General features: G+C 40.9%; 2 protein-coding genes across 7 annotated transcripts in view; one reads left to right on the top strand and one right to left on the bottom strand.

Annotated features, from left to right (window-relative positions):
* Window positions 1–540: 540 nt before the first annotated feature.
* Window positions 541–12625, bottom strand: LOC144617425 (uncharacterized). 2 transcript variants are annotated; one of them, XM_078453109.2, is made up of 3 exons: window positions 12298–12625; window positions 11789–11914; window positions 541–1638 (listed from the first exon to the last, which is right to left on the bottom strand). In XM_078453109.2, exons 1-3 carry the CDS (start codon window positions 12600–12602, stop codon window positions 1551–1553), a joined length of 519 nt encoding a protein of 172 aa, XP_078309235.2. In that variant the 5' UTR covers window positions 12603–12625; the 3' UTR covers window positions 541–1550. The 2 variants fall into 2 exon arrangements, with proteins under 2 accessions (XP_078309235.2, XP_078309236.2); XM_078453110.2 differs by having other exon boundaries at window positions 11785–11914.
* A 30-nt stretch (window positions 12626–12655) lies between these two features.
* The window catches only part of ACAP2 (ArfGAP with coiled-coil, ankyrin repeat and PH domains 2), a 155228-nt gene continuing 145452 nt past the window's right edge, over window positions 12656–22431 (top strand). Inside the window, exon 1 of one of the 5 annotated variants that reach the window (XM_078453105.2) lies at window positions 12656–12946. In XM_078453105.2, the coding sequence (XP_078309231.1) occupies window positions 12894–12946 (53 nt within the window). In that variant the 5' untranslated portion in view covers window positions 12656–12893. The remainder of the gene's footprint in view (window positions 12947–22431) is intronic. The other 4 variants (XM_078453103.2, XM_078453104.2, XM_078453106.2 and 1 more) reach the window with 4 other exon arrangements.

The raw sequence follows: 22431 nt of genomic DNA on the forward strand, positions 1-22431 counted from the left end.
GGTAATAGGAATATTGTCTAATGTATAAATTCCTCTTGGAACTCAGGAAAGTGTCTTTCTTGACATACTGGTTTGAATTCTTTCTTTAGCTAACTAGAACAACATAACGGTGCCTTTCATTTTTAGTCTTGTCAAAACAAAACAAAAAAAAGCCTAGTTTTTCTGGCATAACTTTTTACTCTTTCCCTGTATCGTGTTCATTTTTCTAAACTTTCATTTTAACTGCCTTATTATTTAATATATTTTAAATTCAAGAAACATGCAGGAAATAAATAATTTTTAAAAAGTAAATAGATAAAATTTGAAATTCTTCAGGATCCACCGTTCTTGGAGTAATGGGTCTGAAAAAATTTTTTTCTGATTATAAAAGTAACATAAGGGGTACCTGCCTGGCTGGCTCAGTTGGTAGAGTGTGTGACTCTTGATCTTGGGGTTGTGAGTTTGAGCCCCACGTTGAGTGTAGAGATTACTTAAAATCTTTTTTTTTTTAAATTAATATAAATATCTACAACAAAAAGAGAGACTACATAAAGTAATGAAGCAAAACAAATAATCATTGCTAACACTGGATTTATTTATTTTTCTAAGAATAACTTACATGGTATTCTACTATATGGATATATTGTGATTTATTTAACCGATATATTAGTAAAAACTTAGGATATATCTTTTTTTCCCTCTAGGGAAAAAAACTGCACTGCAGCAAAGATGCATATGTGTGTATGTCCTGTCCTTTTCAGATAAGTTGAAAAGTACACCTATTTAGCATTTTGATACATCCTGCCGAACTGTCCAGAAAAGTTCTGTGCTCCTACTAACAGCTTATGAGAACCTCTGACTTCACAGTCTCCCTGATATTTACTTAATTTTTCCTCCTTACACATGTTTCCTGTTTCCTTTTTGAAAGCAGTTTATCTTCCCATGAGCCAGAGCTTTCAGAACTTGTAGCATCGCTGGCCATGCTTCTTTTGAAGAATAGGCATTTCCTTCTGTGTTGTTTGTGGCAGAGGGAGAGCTGTGGGACTAGAATCTGCCTGCCTCCTCCTGCAATAAGGAAAGTGCCTATCTCATAAACGCATGTGGGTGTTAGTCACTTCTTTAATATTGAATACTAATTGAGCTCCAACTATCTGCCAGGCCCTGTGCCACATGATAGAATATAGTGGTGGGCAAAACAGCCTTGGCTCTCAGGAAGTTTACGTTCCAATGGACTGTCTCCTATGGCATTCTTTTCTATCTTTACCATCTGAGGGGAGGAAAAGTATATTTTTCAAACTTTCACGTGTTTGATTTCTGAATTCAATATTTTTTTGCCCATTTGTATTTCTTCTACTTTTTAATATGACCATTCTTGGTCTCTTCTTTTTCTTTCTGATTAGTCAGGGTTAACTGCATTAATCCTCTGCCATTGTGGCAGATACCAGTGCCCCTCTTTGTCTTTGCTGATTGGGCCCTGACTTAGTTCAGGTGCTGGATGACCATGGTTGATTGGAGCTGGACCTGGTGCCTGGGTGTTTAGGAGACACAGGAAACAGTATGCTGAGCTCCAGCTAGGGCACTGAATCCCAACGTGATCTTTTAAGTACACAGATTACTCGCTCGCTGGGCCTCTGTTTCCTCACCTGTAAAATAAAGGGGCTGGACAAGACAAAGTTTTTAGAATCCTTCTAAGTCATGCAGTCTATGATGTTATGGATTTAAGAGAACGGAAGAAAACCCAACAACATGTATTAAATGTTAATGCAATCAACTATGCTAGACAGTGAATATACATAGAATAAGATAAAGGATCCATGGGCTAGTAAGGGACGTAGATGTGCAAACAAACAAAAAATAATCTATTAGCATGGACTTTTCAGTGCATAGCACTGGGAAAATGAGCTATCAATATATATTTTTAAAGGTAGCTATCTTGGGATGCCTGAGTGGCTCAGTTGGTTGACCATCTGACTTCGGCTCAGGTCATGATCTCTCACAGTTTGAGAGTTCAAGCCCCATATTGGGCTCACTGCTCTTGGTGCAGAGCCTGCTTCGGATCCTCTGTCCCCTTCTCTCTGCCCCACTCCTGCTCATGCTCGCTCTCTCAAAATAGATTTAATAAAATAAAGGTAGCTATCTTGCACCATTCACAAATATTGAGTCCACATGGGATCAAAGATTTATATGAAAGGAACAAAATTTTTGAAGATCATATAAAATAATGTCTTCTACAAGAAGCACAAATCATAAAAAGATTTAGCTACATTAAAAATAATAACTTTGGGGCGCCTGGGTGGCTCAGTCGGGTAAGCATCCGACTTCAGCTGAGGTCACGATCTCTCGGTTTGTGAGTTCGAGCCCCGCATCGGGCTCTGTGCTGACAGCTCAGAGCCTGGAGCCTGCTTCAGATTCTGTGTCTCCCCATCTCTCGGCCCCTCCCCTGCTCATGCTCTGTCTCTCTCTGTCTCTCAATAATAAACATTAAAAGAAAAATTTTTAAAATAATAATAATTTCTATTTATTCAGAGTCACCATAGAAAAAGAAAAGCACCCATAACTGAGAGAAGATAGTTGCAACACATATACTTGACAAAAGATTGATACAAAGATGTTCTGCAAGTAGAGAAAAAAATAACTAATAAGAACTGGGCAAAAGACATGAATAAACATTTTACAGAAGTGGCAACATGACTGACCAACAAGCATGTAAGAAGATGTTCAACCTCATTAATAATCAGGGATATATATATATATATATATATATATGTATATATATATATGTAAATTATAAATTCAATGCGATGATTTTTATACCATCAGATGGGCAAGAATGAAAACATTTGACAGCACCAAATAGTAGTGATAGGAGTAATGGAAGCGTGTGCTGGGTGGAGGTAATACAAGGTGGTTTCACACTTGGCAAGGAAGCTGCCTCCATCTTATAAAGTTGAAGATATGTATACTCCATGGCTCAGCAATTCCACTCCTAGGTGTATGCCCTAGAGATACTCTTGTGAGTGTGTACGTATCTGTGTGTGTATTCCTCGTATCCCTTCCTCTTGTTAAAAGGACACCAGTCATATTGGATTAGGGCCCCAAACTTATGGACAAGAAGGCTCACAGCAGCATTGTTTCTGAAGACAACTGTAAACAACTTAAATGTTCACAGGAGAATGGATAAACAGTATTTTCATATAGCAGTGAAAATGAGTGACCTAGAATGATCTAGAACTACAGACATCAATATGGGTAAATTTCATAAACATGATTTTGAGCTAAAAAAAGAAAAAAGTTACAGGAGAATATAGGTATAATTAAAAATTATACAAAAGTAAAAAAAATATGTTATTTAGGGATACAAATCAAAACAGAACAAAAAGTAAGGGAGTAACAGGTACAAAATTCAAGAAGTTGTGGTCTGGGCCCCTTTAGCCTAAATCCACCTTTTCACCTCAAACCCTTGGCTTGTTAGATGTAAGAAATGTTATGTTTTAAATGTTGAAAACATTATATATTTCAAGTTCAATTCAATCTATATTTAGTGAGCCCCTACTACATTGCTAGTCTCTGTGCCAGATCCCGGAGTTACAAAATGAACAGCAGCGAGCATTTATTGAGATTCAGTTATGAAGGCTGTGCATCAGAATCATCTGTGGGACGTGTGCCCAGCACCCCCTCTGGAAAATATGATTTAGTAAGTAAGGCCCACGGATCTATATTAAAACAAACACACAGAAGCTCTCCAGGGGATTCTGTTATACAGCCAGGAGGAAAAATGCTGCGTCAGGCATCATTAGGCACTGTGAGGTGGATCTTACAGAATCCTTAAATCACCCCAACAAACAAGGATCATTCTCTGGGGCTCATAATCTGTTGGAGATATACATGTACACAAGTAATCACGGGGGTTTGAAGAAGGAAAAGACCACTTTGGGAGAGAAATACATCAATTTCTTCAACCTTTATCAGATCCTTAAGTGCCAGCCATGGGGGTTCTAGAGCTACAAAGATGAAGATAATGCCGCTATGCAGAAGCTCCAGGTGTGAAGAGAATATGGGTATAAAAATCTCAAATTATAATACTGAACTCTATTCTAGTAGTTACATACAACAGATGATGAATAGCCAGAGCACAAAGGAGAAGTCCTGTCACTGTGAGGAGGGAGTACCTGAGGAGATTCCAGTTAGCCAAGTTTTAAATAATAGAAGCTCCCCAGGCACGCACCAAGGTGGGGCTGAGAAAGCAGCACATTGAAGTGGCTGAGAGAATTCCTTTGTGGATGGATGAACCCATTTGGAGTGGACAGACGGGCGGCAAAGAAAATAGGGAAGTTTGGTAGGTGCTAGATACTGAAGGAAACTTATGTATAAAATAAAGAAATCTGGAATTTATCCTACAGATCTGTGGTTTTCAAATCATATATTTCTCAGTAGAGCTATAAGCACCCCTTGGAGTCTCCCAGTGAGTCATCTGGGTGGGGAGTGAAGTCAGGCGGGCAGGGCTCTGCGTCTCCCATCCATTTCAACCACACCAGCTCCACTATTATCCATTAATGGTGAGCACGGGTGAAAGACTTTTTCTTTCTTTCTTTTTTTAAATTAATTTTTATTTTTTAATTTAGAAAGACTTTTTCTTTTAAACAAAAGTTTCCATGATTAAGGAAACTTTACAGACGAAAGCTTTAGGCAATGATAAACTGGTGAAGGATTACAAGCAGAAGAGCGCTGTGTGTTTCCAAGGTGAAAAGAGTTGTGAACACTGTCAAGTGCTAAAGTGATGTCAGGAAAAACAAGTACTGAAAAGTGTCCTTTGCTTTGTCAGTTGGAAAGTGACCCATTGAAAACAGTTGATGGGGGTGGGCAGGGAGTGGAAAAGAGAATGCAGTGCCTAGCAGAATGGATAGGAGGAGAAAATGGGGAGACTTAAGAGTATTAAGAGTATTAGATAGAAGGCAACGGAGGGGTGCCTGGGTGGCTCAGTTGGTTAAGTATCCAACTGTTGATTTTGTCTCAGGTCACGATCTCACAGTTCGTGGATTTGAAGCCCGCATCGGGGAGATGCGTGGAACCTGCTTGGGATTCTCTCTCTCCCTCTCTTTCTGCCTTTCCCCCATACTTGTTCTCTCTCTCTCTCAAAATAAATAAACATTAAAAAAAAAAAAAAAAAAAAAAGCAATGGAGGGAGATTTGGCTATAGCTAAAGGGGAATTTGTCCAGTTCACATGTCTCCCTTTTTTGCTAACTGATCCCCTACACATGGTCATAGGAGTGGGCTTCTGGAAGCCATGTTTGTACATACTGCCCTCTTGCTGTAGTTGATTCGCCCTTGATGGGAGTGCATCATTCAAGCTAGGCCAATATTTCCCCAAGAAATTTATAATTTGGGGGGTGCCTGGGTGGCTCAGTTGGTTAGGCCTCCGACTTTGGCTCAGGTCGTGATCTTGCAGTTTGTGAGCTCGAGCCCTGCATCGGGCTCTCTACTGTCAGTGTGGAACTTGCTTCAGATCCTCTGTCTCCCTCTCTCTGCCTCTCTCTCTCTCTCTTAAAATATAAACATAAAAAAAAGAAATTTATAATTTGGGTAATGAGAGAAAACCCTTTCTCTTCAGTTGGTTGATCTTGAGATCTAGGCCCAGACAATCAGATGAAATAAGCTATCGGTGTACAGAAGAGCAAGCCATGTGTGGAAAGGATGGAAGAGAAAGAGCATCCAGACTTTATAGGTTCTGGTTCCAAATCCCTCTCAAGGTCCATGGAGAGCCTATCATCTGGGCTTGGGGTAAAACCATCCTATCTTATCATGAACTCTTTATTTTTGCCCTACTCAGATAATCTGTCTCTCTCTCTGTCTCTCTGTCTCTCTGTCTCTCTCTCACACACACACATACACACCCTTCCTGATACAGAGGGTGTATGCTTTTTTCTTCAAAGAGAAAAGAAAGGTCATTTGAGAGAGAGGTTGAGGATGCAGAGAAAAGATAATTGATAGAGCCATTCTCAGAGAATAATGGAAGGGATAAGTTTGGGAGCACAAGGAAGAAGTGTGCTTTCCTTTGAGGTAGGTGGGTAAGAAGTAAAGAAGATGAGAATGTGGGGGAGTACGTGGGTCAGGGCTAGGAAGAGTGTTCCCACCGAATGATTCCTACTTCCTGTGGGAAGAGTCAAAATTATCTACAGTTTATGAGGGGGGTGGGCCACAGCTTGGATGGCAAGGTTAGGAGTAGTCATTGTGCCAGTGGGCCAGGGATCTGGCCACAGGTAAATAATACAAAAACGGTCGGAAAGCCTAAGTGGGTAGTGTCCAGGTCTTGCATCACTGAATGCAGTAAAGTAGTCTCAGCCCCAAAAGCCTTTCGCCTCTTGCCTGCCCAGCCCCCTTTATTATTTTTTTTAATTTTAAATTTATTTATTTAAATTCAAGTTAGTTAATACAGTGTAGTATTGGTTTCATGTGTAGAACCCAGCGATTCTGCCCAACCTCCTTTAAAACACAAATCAGATCACATCACACTCCCTGGCTTACAATTTTTCCAATGGCTCCTATATACATATAATGTATATATGCATATATGTTCATTTATTTTTGAGAGAGAGAGAGAGCACAAGTGGGGGAGGGCAGAGAGAGGGAGAGAGAAGATCTGAAGCAGGCTCCACACTGACAGCAGAGAGCCTGATGAGGGGCTCAGACTCACGAATGTGAGATCATGACCCGAGCCAAAGTCAGTAGCTTACCTGACTAAGCCACCTAGATGCCCCTGTATACATAAAGTTTATTAGTTTGTTTATTTTGAGATTGAGAGAGCGTGTGCATGAGAGTGGATGTGAGAGCAAGGGAGGGGCAGAGAGAGAGAGAAAGAGAGAGTCCCAAGCAGGCTTCTAGCTGTCAGCACAGAGCCCTATGGCGCAGGGCTTGATCCCACGAATAGTGAGTTCTTCATAACCTGAGCGGAAATCCAGAGTCAGACGCTTAAGCAACTGAATCACCCAGGCACCCTTTTAAAAATTTTCTTCTTCTTCTTCCTCTTCTTCTTCTTCTTCTTCTTCTTCTTCTTCTTCTTCTTCTTCTTCTTCTTCTTCTTTCTCCTTCTCCTTCTTTTCCTTCTTCTTTCTCCTTCTCCTTCTTTCTTTCTTTTTTTTTCTTTAAGATATAAATGGTCTCTAGTATTGCTCAGCAACTAGGAGGGGGAAACATGAAGGAAATGTTTGGATTGATCCAGTGCTGGGTGTGTGACAGTGTCAGGGAGGACCTGGGAAGAGGTTCAGGGGCACTGTAAATGGAGTTGTTGACGTGGTAGTGGGAAGGCAATACAGGTGAATGCCAACAGCCTAGGAGATAAGAAGCGTCCTGGGGTGGGGTTGGGAGTGTGAAGTGAATGTATGGGAGTGAGACAGCAGGAGACATTTGAGGTCAAGCTTGTGTAAGGAATGTTCTGGGTGAGACAAGGTTTAAGGTGGGAACATTTAAGGACTGTCTTAAGTCACATATTTTGAGGCAAAAAGATAAACTTTCTTCTGTGAATAGTACCACCTCCCACCAGTCACTCTAACTTGAAATTGGAATCACCCTAAGAGTTTAGTATTTTTTTTTTCCTCCCTCACATTTAGTTTAGCATCAGATCCTTTTGATTTTGTTTCCTAAACATCTTTTGATTGTAAAGACCTTGGTTGAAAATCTCTGAACTGCTAACAGTGTTTTGGCTCAGTCCTGATAGCCCCGCCCCCTTGACGCACTCTCCTTTACAATTCAAATTGATTCTCATCACTCCAGGCTTAAATTCTTCCAAAGTTTCCCATTGCCTTAAGATCAGAATTCCTTGGGGTGGCAGACAAAATCCTTTGTATCGGTCACTGTTTACCTGGTCACTGTTTACCTCTGCTTTCCTCATGCAGTTTCCTGTGACTTAAAGGTCCTTGGAAAACCTTACTTTCTCTTGGATCTCACTTTTTTAAGATTTCTTATGTCCGCAAGATAGGAGAACCCTTATTTCCTTTTCTGGAAGAAATGACTGTCAGAGTAGGAGTAGCTTTCTGAGCTCTAGAGGGGAAACACTGTTTATTTCACCAGTAAACTTCAGAGCCTGCCAGGGTGTCTGGCCAGCATACGTGCTTAATGGATATTATTTTTAAAGTTTATTTATTTATTGAGAGAGAAAGGAGGGGGGGGAGGGAGATGAGAGAGAGAACACGAACCAGTGGGGGAGGGGCAGAGGGAGAAAGGGACAGAAGATCTAAAGCTAGTTCTGTGTTGACAGCAGAGAGCCAACACGGGGCTTAAACTGATGAACTGTGAGGTCATGACCTGAGCCAAAGTCAGACACTTAACCAACTGAACCACTCAGGCGCCCCTATGGATGTTATTAAATGAAGAAAGAAAGAATGAATGTTGAAATCACCTTAGCTGGTGGCAGGAGTTGGGGTGGCAGACTGAGTCAGAGGCCAAGCATGAGAGCTTACTAGCTGTGTTATATGGGACCAAATCACTAATACCTTCGCTTAGGGAGATTGCCTTGTCTACTGGGCAGCTGTCCTGCAGCTACCATCCTGACCCCCATTCCTGTACAAATGATTAAATTGGGTAATCCTACCCTCCTATCTGCCAGCTGGGGACCTGTGTGACTTGTGATGAAAAGATGAGCTGGGTTGATCTGATTTTCTCCTGGGATGTGGGCATTAGGAAACAGATAAAGTGATAAGCTCCAGGAGCATAGGTTGAAAGGATACATCAAGAATTGTCAAAAAATATGTAGGAGTTGCAGAGTGGCCCTGAAACTTATTTCTGTGACCTGTGCAATGTTTTCTAATATTTTGAAAGTGTTGCCAACATTTGAAAATTGGGGAAGTTTCACATTAAAATCTGGCTATTTGGCTTCTCTTACAAAATCTGAAGGCCTGATATGGCAAAAACAGACTGGAGCTGAGCAGTACACAACGCACTATCTTCCCTCTTCACCATGGGTGCCATCCCCCTATACTGCTTACACCGGCAAATTTCATTCACTTATATCACGTGCTCGACCCCTGTAACTATCTGACAACCAACTTGTTGAAGGAAACTGTAGCAATGAGGGATTATATGCAAGCCAGGCCCATAGGGAACAGAACCCACGAAGAGAGAACTACTTGGTAGGAGTTGGGCAGCAGGTGAGAAGAGAGAGAGGATATAGCCACCAAGAGAGGGAAACCAGTTTCCAGAGATGTCTGGGTTCATGGGCTTCCCAGTTTCAGTACCTGCCCATAGTTACCCTCATCATAACTCCCTGTTCTTAAGATAATCTGCAATGCAATTAGCCAGGAGAAGGCAGGAAGTTAGTGGGAAATTGGTAGAGAACAGCAATGAGGACAGTAAGATAGTGGTGTACCTAGATGACATTAGCCCCAAACAAGAAATTCTGGTATGAACGTGGAATGTAAATTCTAAGTTGTCAAGAGTTAGATCCTTGTTGACTGTGTATCCTGGCCTGGGAGGATTGGGGAAGGTGTAGTGAACAACTTCTGCTCAAGAGGACGTTATAGTTAAAATTATCCTCAGAGGAAATCAAAAGCATCCTGGGAAGGGCTATGGGGATAGAGGGTTCCAGAGACTTTGGAAGAAGGAATTAGGAAGTCTGGGGAGAAGAAATTTCTGAGAGATTTAAGGCTCGATCATTAATATTCATTACTAATTTTCACTGCGTGCTGACAAGAGAGGACTGTATTCAGCAAACTGAGAAAACTTCCTGAAAGAAGTGGCATTAGAGCTGCAAATTTTATTATTATTAATGTTTATTTATTTATTTTTGAGAGAGAGACAGACAGAGACCTACAGAAACTGAAGCAGGTTCCAGGTTCCCAGCTGCCAGCACAGAGCCCTATTTGAGGGTGGAGGATCCAACCCAGGAATCCTGGCACGGGACCCACTAGGCCACCCAGGCGTCCCCTCCCTTCCCTTCCCCCTTTTTTAAAATTTAAGTAGGCTTCATGCCCAGTGTGGAGCCTGACTTGGGGCTTGAAGTCATGACTCAGATCAAGACCTGAAATGAGGTCAAGAGTTGGACGCCTAACCAACTGTGCTACCCAGGCGCCCCTGCATCTGTAACATGAAATGGATGAAAAGGAAATGTTTCACAGAGCTGCACCTGTAAAGGTCAAATTCTAAAGGGGAGAGCGGGCAGTTCGTAGTTAGTCTGGTGACAGGGGGCCTGTGTTTAGCTTGAGTCACCCAGCAAGTTATTTCTATACCTTGGGGCCTTGGTTTTCATTATTTTAAGTTAAGAATCATAGTATTATGTTACTTCTAAGACTTACTTCCCACCCTAACCCACTTTTAATATTTCTTAATTTAGGATATATTCTACAACTGACAACCCCAAATGCTCGCTTTGCCACAGGGCAGAAAAAAATTTTTGACAGTGTTATCACTAACTGGGTGTACATAGATTTAGCTGTCTACAGAAGGGAAATGTTAATTTTTGATAATTAGCTTAGTAATTTTCATTGATGGTGCCATGCAGCTTTTTAATTTGAATCCCAAAGTGTCACTTAGGCCTCTTCCAAAAGGTTACATTGCATTGAAGCATTGAAACAGTAAGTTATTATATATACAGATTAGTTGCCATGCATCAGGAATACAGTTAAATGTAGAAATGGCCACCTCTCTTTCTAAATTTGACACAGAAGTTACAAATCTAGAAGAGGTTGGTTTGACCAACTGAAGTGTCTGAGGACACTGAACATTTAACTGTCATTAGTTTCCAGTTATCAAAAGAAGCTGTGTAGATTCCAGGGATTTGCAATTCAATTTAAAAAAGAGACCAAGTTACCATATGATTTCACTCATGTGGAATTTAAGAAACAAAACAAACAAGCAAAGGGAAAAAAATAAGAGAGACAAATTAAGAAACAGATTCTTAATTATACAGAACTGATCATGGTGGGGGGGGGGGGGGGGATGGGTGAAATAGATGGGATTAAGGAATGCACTTGTCCTGATGACCACAGGGTGATGTATAGAAGTTTTGAATTACTGTATTGAATACCTGAAACTAATATAACACTGTATGTTAACTAACTAGAATTAACATAAAAAAATAAAGTAAAAAAGAAACCACGTTTATAACCAAAGAAGAAACATACACAGTGCTTGTATATTATTTCTAAAGGTGCTAAGGAGATCAAGATACAACCATGGGTTACGTAAAACATCATGCCATCACGCTGCACTTAGCCAGATGGTCAAAATGGTTATATAAGGCTTCAGGCAGTGGAAGTGAGAAGGCTTACATTTAAACTTTGATTAAGGCACCGAAGAAGAAAGTGGTACAATTATTATAATAGCCAACATTTACTGAATGGTTACTACGTGGCACTGTATTTTGTCTTTAGAGTTCTTATTTCAGCTTCAGGGCAACTCTATCAGATCAGTGGTGTTACCTTCATTTGGCAGTATAAGAAGGACAGGAGATAAATCCAGGAAGTTTGCCTCCAGACTCTCACTCACAGCCACTATGCTGTTACAACATTTATGTTGCATTAAAAAATTTTTTTTTAAATGTTTATTCATTTTTTTTGAGGGGGGGGCAGAGAGATAAGGGGACAGAATCCCAAGCAGGCTCTGCGCTGTCAGCACAGAGCACAAGGTGGAGCTGGAACCCAGGAACCCTGAAATCACGACCTGAGCCGAAGTTGGACACTCAACCCACTGAACCACCCAGGTGTCTCTTTTTGTTGCATTTTCATGGATACACTTATACTTTTTAGGTTGGGTTACATTTAAATATAATGTATCCTTTTTTTCCCCAGTCAATGGCATTTTAAAATCAGAAATACCTGCCTGGTTGGATCAGGCGATGCATATCTTGCACGGCTCCAAATCAATCGTGGATCGGTGGGCAGGTGTTGCAAGTTGGAGGAAGTGAGCCTGATTTTCAGAACCCTATCATCTTTGAACTGGTGAAAGCTACTGAGAGAAAAGTGTCAGTAAGGAGAAATGTGTTCAGCGGTTTTGAAAGCTTTCCTCCATACGAAACGACCTACTTCTACCTGTCGGAATCCTTCTGAACCTTTCGATGCTCACCCCAAATGCCAGCTCCTTCAGGAAGTAGTCTCTTAGTTATATGAGAAGATATACGTGGGAGATATTTCCAAGTTATTACAAGGTGAAGTTAGTTAGTGAAAGACGGATTTTATCATTAAAGCTACCCTCGCTCCTCTCCTGACCTCAGTTTCCCTAAACTTAAAGAAAGTGGTGGCTTAGCCTATCTCTTCCTTCGGTAATTCTACTCCCAGCCTCTACAGATTTCTGCCTAAGCTGCCTTGAAAAGCAACTCTCCTTCCTCAGACCTGCAGGCGGCGGCTCCTCCGCGTTGGCAGCTCAGCAGGGCGGGGCTGAGAAGCCGGAGAAGAGGCGGAGGCTTCGAGGGAAGCGCGGAGCGCAGCCACGTGACTTCCTTCCCAAGGAGCCTCAGCCGCTGGCCTCCCAGCAACCGGTGCGTCCCGCCTAACGACTCCTGCGCCTCCCGGTTGGCCCTCGGGGACGCTTGTGGCAAGGAGGCACCCACGGTCGCGCTGTTCATTGGCTCGAGCTGCCGTCGCTCAGGTGTGTTGCCGGAGCGCCCGCAGGCGGTGCTTCCGGAAGCCCCTCCCATTGGCCGCCGGCTTCGTGGCTGGCTGGCGGAGGCTGTCACTCCCGGGCGGTTTCCCTGTGGCCGCCGCTCAGCTGGGGGCGGGAGGAAGAGGGGCCGGACTGGGGCCTGACGAGCCGCCGCTGCCGCCACCGTCTTCGCGGCTGCTATGACCAGCGGACGAGGCGCCCTCCGCAGCTCCGCGCAGCGCTAGTCGCGGCCGTGCGCCCGCCGTAGCTGTCTGTCCCCAGCGCAGCCGCTCCCGCGGCTCCCTCGGCTCTTCTCGCGCCGCCTGCGAGGCGAGGCGGAGGCAGGATGAAGATGACGGTGGATTTCGAAGAGTGTCTGAAGGACTCGCCCCGCTTCAGGTAACCGGCGAGGCCGCCCAGCGGCCGTCACCCCGGAGCTGCCTCCCCCGGGGGTGGGGGCGTGAAAGCAGGCCCGCTGAGCGCGCCGAGGGCCCTGCAGTCCGCGCCTTCCGACGAGGCCAGCGGCCGTTGTCGCAGCTCGGACCCGGCGAGGGCACTGCAGCCCCAACTGACCCTTGCTGAGGGCTGAGGCTGGGCCGGGAGGGGGACGTCGCCCCCTCGTCCCGCTTCCTCACCCTCTGCCCCGGGGAGGAGCGCCCAGACGCCGGGAGCACCGTCCGCTTCGAGGAACCAGGGTGCAGCCGCGTCCCCGGAGACTCGTGCCCTTTGCGGGCGCGCGCTCTCGTCCCCTTCCTCTTGCTGCTCTTTTCCCCTTCCTTCCGCTCCTTCTTCGTTTCCACTCCCACCCAACCCCCTCTTTGAGGAGCTTGCAGTGCACCCTCTTGCAGTTCACTTAGTTCCTCTTTGCGCTTTTCCGCTCCCCCTTACCCCGGGGAGGAAGGAGTGGGGCGAACTGGGACTGCTGCTGCTTGCGTGTCCCCTGCCAGGGGGGCGCTCCGGGAGGCGCTGGCGGTGGATTTGCACCGGAGCTGGGGGCGGGAGGGCTTTGACCAACCCGCATTCTATGCACCCTGACGCGAGACGGTCTGCTTTTCTTTCCACTTGAGCTCTCCCCGCTGTCGAGAGGTACTGGGCTGAGGGCTGAGGACTAAGAGAAACAGTGCATTTCTGTTTTGAGAACGGAAGTAGGAGGGCCCTGAAGATTGCATGTGTGTTCCTCTTCCAGCAGCGTCCGTCCGGGTGGGCCCCGGATCACACTCGGATGCTCCCAGTGGATCTGTCACGTAAACCGACGTGGTGGCACTCCGATTCACATGGGCTGGCCTGCTTCCCATGTGAGAGGCGGCAGTCCCGAGGGCGTCCAGAGTACTTGTTCTTGACGTTCCGGGCATCCTAGGACACTCTTAATTGTTTCTGGAGAATAGTTTTGATAGATTGTATTTTATGGCCATTTATAAGGCTGTCCTTAGGCCTTAAAAAAAAAAAAAAAAATGCGGCCATAGACTTGATTTAGACACTGACATTTCTTGAAAGCGCTCCCTGAGCATTGGTGTGTGTGTGCCCGATGATCTCTAGGCCAAGCCTCATTGTAAATTCTTGTATCCTTCTCCTGGGAACTCACTGTTCGTTCTTATCACTGATTTCCCATTCTCTTTTCAGTGAAAAGCAAAGAAAAAGAATTGTAAAACTAAGGAACTCCTACGTCTAAGAGAAAATTTAAGAACGTGTTTTTGTTTTGACTTTTGCTTTTTTTTTGGCGGGGGAGGAGTGTTAATTTTATTTGGAGCTTAGGGCTAGGGCTGTTGCTTGTAAAAAGCTGCATCTGGTTTGATTGCTATTGTAGGTATTAGTTTTTAAAAGTTTTATGCTCCGTGTGAATAAAGGTCCTGGAGGAGACACACATGGGTTGCTTAGGACAACTCTGTAGGTTACAGTCCAGACTGTGGCGAATGAAGTAATTTTTGAAGTGTACCTCAGAATACTCTGCTTTTTGTGAATTTTATTTATATGACTCAGCCTTTTTTTTTTTTTTTTTTAAGTTTATTTATTTTGAGAGAGAGAGAGAGAGCATGAGCACACCAGCGGGGAAGGGGAAGGGGGGGTGGGAGAGAGAATCCCAAGCAGGCTCTTTGCTGTCAGTGCAGGCCTCCAAGTGTGGCTGGATCCCTCCAACCACAAGATCATGAGCTGAGCAGAAATCAACAATTGGAAGCTTAGCAGACTGAGACACCCAGGTGCCCCAACTTTTTTTTTTTTTTTTTAAATGAAGTAACAGCGTTTTCCCTCTGGAGAGTGTGGCTGTGTGCTCAATTTATTTCACATTTTAAGTTCGATGTTTTAAAAAAAAAGGTGAGAGAAGTGATATGGAAATACTTGTAGCCACTGGTTTTGTTCATAGACCATGTGATGTCTCTGTTTTTGAAATCAAAGAATATAAAATAAGAGGGAAAGATACTGATTAAGTTGTATGGAATATTATAGTGAATTTTGTTAAACTTGAATATAATGTCTGTTCAATTTTAATTAAATAGTAGAGATTTTTCAAGAGTTGCTTCCAGTATTCCAGTTATCGTTGGCTGCAAATTGGGAAGAGAAATCAAGATCCAAAGAACTCCAATATCTGGTATACATTTTTGGAACTAGATTAGATTTGCAAAAGAGGGAAGTACGCTGAGAAGTATAAGTCTCATCATTCACATTCCTAATTTTTCCAGTCTTTCTATAACCCCATTAGTATGAAGTTTGTATAGCATTTGAAAAGAATATTTTAGAGTCTTTTACTCATATGCTTTATGTATAAGAGAAACTTGACTTTTAAGAGTATTGTGCATGTTGTGGGTGATATATTGAATCTTTCATATTAGGTTTGTGAGGGCTGGGCTTCTTTTCTTTCATTTTTGTTTTCTCATAGTAAGGCAGCTACACTGTTTATTCCTTGTAGTGTCCTGATCTGTTGTGTTGTTTTTTTTTTAAACTGATTCTTACTTTTATTTTCCTTCACAAGTGAATCTTAAAAAAGTATACATATTTTTTTTAAAGTTTATTTTTGAGAGAGAGAACAAGAGCATGAGCTCCGGTGGGGGGCAGAGGATCTGAAGCAGGCTCCGCCCTGACAGCAGAGAGCCTGATGTGGAGCTTGAACCCATGAACTGGGAGATCACAACTGAATCGAAGTCGGATTCTTTTTTTTTTTTTTTAAATTTTTTTTAATGTTTATTTTTGAGACAGAGAGAGACAGAGCATGAATGGGGGGGGGGGGGGCAGAGAGAGAGGGAGACACAGAATCGGAAGCAGGCTCCAGGCTCTGAGCCATCAGCCCAGAGCCTGATTCGGGGCTCCAACTCACGAACCGTGAGATCGTGACCTGAGCTGAAGTCGGAGGCTCAACCGACTGAGCCACCCAGGCGCCCCTCGAAGTCGGATTCTTAACTGACTGAGCCATCCAGGCGCGCCTTCACAAACGAATCTTATGGCATTTAAGTCTGGCGTGGAGACATAACTACCTTGGATACTATAGAATTGATGCAGAAGGCAGATCTTGCTGAAGAAAAATTTCATCAGTGTTCAAGTGTAAACATTAATTTTCTTGCTAAGTTGATAAGGAAAATAGTGGGGGGATTGGTTGAAGTAGGGAGAGGATGTTACTATTGCAACGTTGTCTTTAGTAATTTGAATAGAGCCAAAGCCAATGGTTACTTTTACATTCCAAAGCGCATTTTTTTGGTTTTGTTTTTAGATTGGAGGGCACATTGCATTGTGTAATTTTGTGTAAATAAAAAATTCCCTTTTTAGTTTTTTAAAAACCAGTCTAAAGGTCAAAATCTTGTTCATCTAAAACTCTACAAGAAAGTACACGTTTAAGTGTACTTTTTTTTTTAAGTGGGAATTTTCCATTTTGACCAACATATCTTGAAGAAGTTTGAATTTGTTTGGACTCTAAATTTTTGGGTAGTTGCTCTTTAAAATTTTATAAAATTTTAATAAAAATTGTGCTTTTCCTCTACTTAAACATATTATGGTTCATGCAGGAAGTGAATATTTTGTTTGAAACAAAAAATTGAATTTGCGCTTTCTGAATTCTGAAGCATTTTTGTTCTAACCAGTGTTCAAATGTAAAAATATTGGCATTAGCAAGTCTTCAAAACTTTTGTCTTTACCTGATACATTTATGTTTTATCCTAGCCGGTGTTTATTGTGCACCATTCTGAAGGTTTTCCATTTGTAGTTTCTATTTCAGATATGGTCCTTGTTGGAAGAACTTAGGAAAACCATCTTAAAAAAGATGTTTTGTGGAGAAAGGTTTTAATGGGTGAAAGACATTGACATAAGATGTAATTATATATGTATTAGTTATGTTTTGCTCTTAAACTAGTGCCAATCCTGGCTGCATTGCCACTTTACCTTCCATCTTTGAAACAGATACACTCTTAACAACTGACACTTTACACATGGCAAATATAGTGGGCGAGGGATGAGGGGAATTGTATTTTCTTTCAGACACAATAGAATGGAATTAATTATAAAGTAGTTTTATCATGAACCAAAATACAGGAATCCTGCTGTTCCCCATTGCAGCTTGTAATTCTTCATTTGATGTAATACCAACTTAAGTTGAACTAAGGAAGAACAAGCTTCTATAATGTGCCAGATTTCATACTAGATGCTTTTATAGCTATTCTCTCACTGAATGTTAAAATATATTGTGAGGTAGCAATTATTCTCATTTTTAAAATAAAAAAATCCCAAACTCAATCTTTTGAGAAGTTAAATTCATTTTTAAAAAAAAATGTTTATTTATTTTGAAAGAGAGAAAGCTCATGCATGAAGGTGCAAGTGGGGGAGGGGTCTGAAGAGAGGGAGAGAGACTTGCAAGCAGGCTCCACACTCTCATGACCTGAGCTGAGATCGAGAGTTGGACACCTAAACTCCTGAGCCACCCAGGTGCCTGTAAATTCACTTTCTTAAAAGTAGATTTTTAAATGGTGGACCTGGAAGTGAATTCACTCTTGTGCTCTCTCTCCAGCCACAGGCATTAATTAGCTGCATTAATTAAATTTGCATTAAGTATGTTTATGATGTTTGTTATCATACAGAAATTTAAAAACTGACTTTTGTGTATTGCCTAGAAAAGTCTCCCCTATCCCATTATTATTTATAGGATATTTTTCTATCATTTCATAGTAATTTTTAGTTTTATGTAATGCAACTGGATTTTAGTTTTGAGAGATCATCTACTTTTCTTTCCTTCCTAATGGAAGCCACTTGTCCTAACACCTTTTATTGAATAATTTTCTCCCTCTTGATTTAATATTACATACATACATACATATGTATTTTTCTGTATTCTACTCCTTTTCACTAATGTATTTATTCTTCAAATGTCAATATTTACAATACTTTATAGTCTGTTATGATACCTGGTGGGACAAGTTTACCATAATTTTTTTTTTCAGAAATTTACTGACCTTGAATATTTTGTCTTTGCAGTAGTTTCTTCAATTTCAGAAGAGGGTATGCCTTTTTAATGCATTTTGACCTAATTTCTTTAAAACTTTTTCTTATGTAAAATTTCAGTGATGATCCAACTATATCTGTTTACAAGAAACATACTTTAGTTTTTTCTTTAACAACCGTTTATTTTTATTTATTTATTTTTAAGTAATCACACCCAATGTGGGGCTCAAACTCATAAGAAGCATACTTTAGAGGTGCCTGGGTGGCTCAGTCAGTTAAGCCCCCAACTCATGATTCGATGATCTCATTGTTCGATGGTTTGAGCCCTGCCTTGGGCTCTGTGCTGACAGCTCAGAGCCTGCAGCCTGCTTTGGATTCTGTGGTTCTGTCTCTCTCTGTCTCTCAAAAATAAATGTATGTTTAAAAAAGTTAAAAGCATACTTTAGATTCAAAGGTGCAAAAAGATTGGAAGTAAAGGGACAAAAAAGATAAATCATTCAAACAATACTCAAAAGACAGCTGGAATGACTATACTAATGTCAGCTAAAATATATCTTAAGACAAAAATTACTAAAGATAAAGGACATTTTATAATAATGAAATAGTCAATCCATCAGGAAGACATAACACCTACAAACATGCATTTAGCAGAGCACCAAAATACATAAAGCAAAAATTGACAGAATTGAAGGAACAAATAGAGAGTTGGAGACATAAATATTTCTTTTTTTAATGTTTATTTTATTTTTGAGAGAGAGAGAGAGAGGGAGACAGAATCGCAAGCAGGCTCTATGCTGCCAGTGCAGAGCCCGATGTGGGGCTTGAATGCACGAATTGTGAAATTATGACCTGAGCCAAGATCAAGGTTGGACACTTAATGGACTGAGCCACCCAGGCACCTCTGAATACTTTCAATAATGGGTAGAACAACTAAGCAGAAGATCAACAAGGAAGTAGAAGATGTGAACAACAGTATAAACAAACAAGATAATAATAGATATATAATAAATGGCTATATAATAGGTATAATTATAATAGATGTAATTAATAGATATTTATAGAACATGTCACGCAACAAAAGCAGAATTCCCGTTCTTCTCAAGTACACGTGAAACATTTTCCAGCATAGTCTATATGTTAGGCTATTAAACAAGCTTCAGTAAATTTGAAAGTTTTGAAACCATACAAAATATGTTCTTTGACCACAATGAAATGAAATTAGAAATCAGTAACAGAAGAAAATCTGAAAAATTCACAAATATGTGGAAATTAAGTAACATACTCCAAAGTAACCAATGGATTTGAGAAGAGATCATAAAGGAAATTAGGAAATACTTTAGACAAATGAAAATAAAACCACATACCAAAGCTTATGGGATGCAGCTAAAGCAGTGCCTAGAGGGACATTTACACCTGTAAACACCTGTAAATACCTGTGATCAAACCATCCATCTCGAGCAAACTGATTTCAAAGCAGATGGAGGAACTAAAGAAGACTAGAGCAGAAATAAATGAAAGTTGAGACTCAAAGAACAATAGAAAAAGTCATGAAACCAAAAGTTAGTTTTTCAAAAAGATCAGTAAAATTGACAAGTCTTTAGTTAGACTGACTGACCAAGAAAAAAGAAGACTCAAACTGCTAGATTCAGGAACGAAAGGGAGGCTATTGCTTTGTCCTACAGAAACAGAAAGGGTTATAAGAGAACACTGTAAATAATTCTAACAAGTTAACAAGTTAAGCTAGATGAAATGCATATATTCCTAGAAAGATGCAATCTACTGAAACCAACTCAAGAAGAAATAGAAAATCTAAATAGAGTTAGAGAGAGAGAGAGAGAGAGAGAGAGAGAGAGAGATTGAATTAGTAATCAAAAAGCTTCCCCAAAGGAAAAGCCCAGGCCAAGATGGCCTTACCAAAGAATTCTTCCAAGTGTTTACAAGTGACTAACAATACTCTTACAAACTTTTTAAATGAAATAGAAGAGGAGGTGTCACTCAGACCAAGTAATTCTGTGAGGCTAGTATTACCCTGCTACAAAAGCCAAAGATACCACAAGAAAACAACAGACTGATATCCCTTATAAATAGTTATAAAAGTCCTTAATAAAATATTGGCAAACCCAATATAGCAATATATAAAAAGGATTGTATATCATGACCAAATAAGATTTATCCAGGAATGCAAAAATCAATGAATGTAATATACCACATTAGTAGAATAAAGAGCAAAAACTATGTAATTTTTTTTTTTTTTATTTGAGAGAGAGAGAGAGTGAGAGTGTGAGTGAGGGAGAGAGGCAGAGGGGGAGAGGGAGAGAGAATCTCAAGCAGGTTCCACGTTCACCATGGAGCCTGATACGGGGCTTGAACCCATGAACCTGGGATCTTGGCATGAGCCGAAATGGAGTCAACTGCTCACTCAACTGAGCCACCCAGGCACCTCTGTAATCATTTTAATGGGTACAGAAAAAGCATTTGGCAATCCCACACACTTTCCTAGTGAAAATACTTTCATGGTGAAAATAATAAAGCATGAATAGAGTACTTCCTCAACTTGGTAAAGGATATCTATGAAACATTCCGGGCTAACATCATACTTAAGGGTGAAAGACTAAAAGTTTTCCCTTACAGCCATGAACAAAAGTCTGTCCACTTCTGTTCCACAATGTAGTGGGGGTTATAACCAGAGTATTTGGTGGGAAAGAAAAATAAAAGGCATCTGTATAAATAAAGAAATAGTGGGACACCTGGGTGGCTCAGTCAGTTAAGCATCCAACTCTTGATTCAGCTCAGGTCATGATCTCACAATCTTGGAGATCGAGCCCTGTCTTGGGCCCTGTGCTGGGCATGGAGCCTGTTTAAAATTCTCTTTCCCTCTCCTGCTGCCCCTACCCCGCTCACACATGCTCTCTCTTAAAAAAAAAAGGTAGTAAAATTGTCTTTACTCTTAGATTATATATCTTGTATATAGAAAATCTTAAGGAATCTACCAAAATCAGTTGAAACTAGTAAGTTCATCAAGGCTGCAGGATGTAAGGTCAGTGTACAGAAGTCATTTGTATTTCTGTGTACTAGCAAAGAAAATCATTCCATTTGACAGTGGCATCAAAAAAGGATAAAATACATGAACATAAATTTAACCAATGAAGTATAAGACTAAACACTGAAAACCATATAATATCACTGAAAGAACTTAAAGACCTAAATAAATGGAAAGATATTCCATGTTCATGGATCAGAAGGCTTAATATTATTAAGATTACAATATCCCAAATTGATCTACAGACTAAACACAATCTCTATCAAAGTTTTAGCTAATTTCTGTGAAGATTGGTAAGCTGATCCTAAAATTCATATGGAAATGAAAGTGACCCAGAATAGACAAAACAATCTTGAAAAAGAAGAACAAAATTGGAGGGTTCACTTCCCAGTTTAAAAACATTACAAAACTAGGGCACCTGGGTGGCTCAGTCAGTTATGTGTCTGACTTTGGCTCAGGTCATGAGCCCCGTGTCGGGCTCTGTGCTAACAGCTCGGAGCTGGAGCCTGCTTCAGATTCTGCATCTCCCTCTCTCTCTGTCCCTCCCCCGCTCATACTCTGTCTGTCTCTCATAAATAAATAAATAAATAAATAAATAAATAAATAAATAAATAAATGAAAAAAGAAACACTACAAAGCTATTGTAATCAAGACAGTGTGGTATTAGCATCAAAGCAAGATATATATAGATCAGTGGAATAGAATTGAGAGTCCAGAGACCCTTACATTTATGGTAAACCAGGTTTTGACAAGGGCTCCAGTATAATCAGTGAAGAAAGAATAACTTTTTAAACAAATGGTGCTGGAACAACTGGATATCTACATATAAAAGAATGAATTTAGACCCCTGTATTGGATCATATGCAAAATTAGGTCAAAATGGATCACAGACCTAAATATAAGAGCTAAAACTATAAAATTCTTAGAAAACATGGAAGTAAATGTTTGTGGTCTTGAATTAGGCAATGGTTTTTTAGATATGATGCCTAAAGTACAAGCAACTAAAGAAAAAATTGACAAATTGGATTTCATCAACATTTAAAACTTTCGTGCTTCAAAGGACACATCAAGAATGTGAAAAGACAACCTTCGACCTTTAGAGTGGTAGGAAATATTTGCAAATCATGTAAGGGATTTGTATCCAAAGAATATAAAGAACTCTACAGCTCAACAATAAGAGCAAATAACCTAATTAAAAATGGGCAAAAGATTTGGATAAACATAAGATATACATATGGTCGGTAAGCACATGAAAGCTGCTCATGATCATTGTTCAGCATATATTCAGTAACTATTTTGGGATTCTGTATTGCGAATCTTCTGGCTTCAAATTGGCTTTACCAGTGCACTTTGAAGACTTAGACTCTGGTCTAAGTGAGTTACTGTTCTTTTTATCTGCCTTTCAGTTGCCAGAATTGTGTTGCTACTG

Source organism: Panthera onca, chromosome C2 (genome assembly GCF_046562875.1).
Source record: "Panthera onca isolate mPanOnc1 chromosome C2, mPanOnc1 haplotype 2, whole genome shotgun sequence".
Taxonomy (NCBI): Eukaryota; Metazoa; Chordata; class Mammalia; order Carnivora; family Felidae; genus Panthera; species Panthera onca.

Bases quoted from the DNA above. Each gene is read 5' to 3' on its own strand.
- LOC144617425 (XM_078453109.2), bottom strand. From the start codon at position 12,602: ATGGGAGGGGCTTCCGGAAGCACCGCCTGCGGGCGCTCCGGCAACACA. The intron at 11,915-12,297 runs GTCTGAGGAAGG...TTCTCTCAGTAG, and splicing joins GGAGGAGCCGCCGCCTGCAG to CTTTCACCAGTTCAAAGATG. The intron at 1,639-11,788 runs GCAGGTATTTCT...TGTCTTGTCCAG, and splicing joins GCATCGCCTGATCCAACCAG to CCCCTTTATTTTACAGGTGA.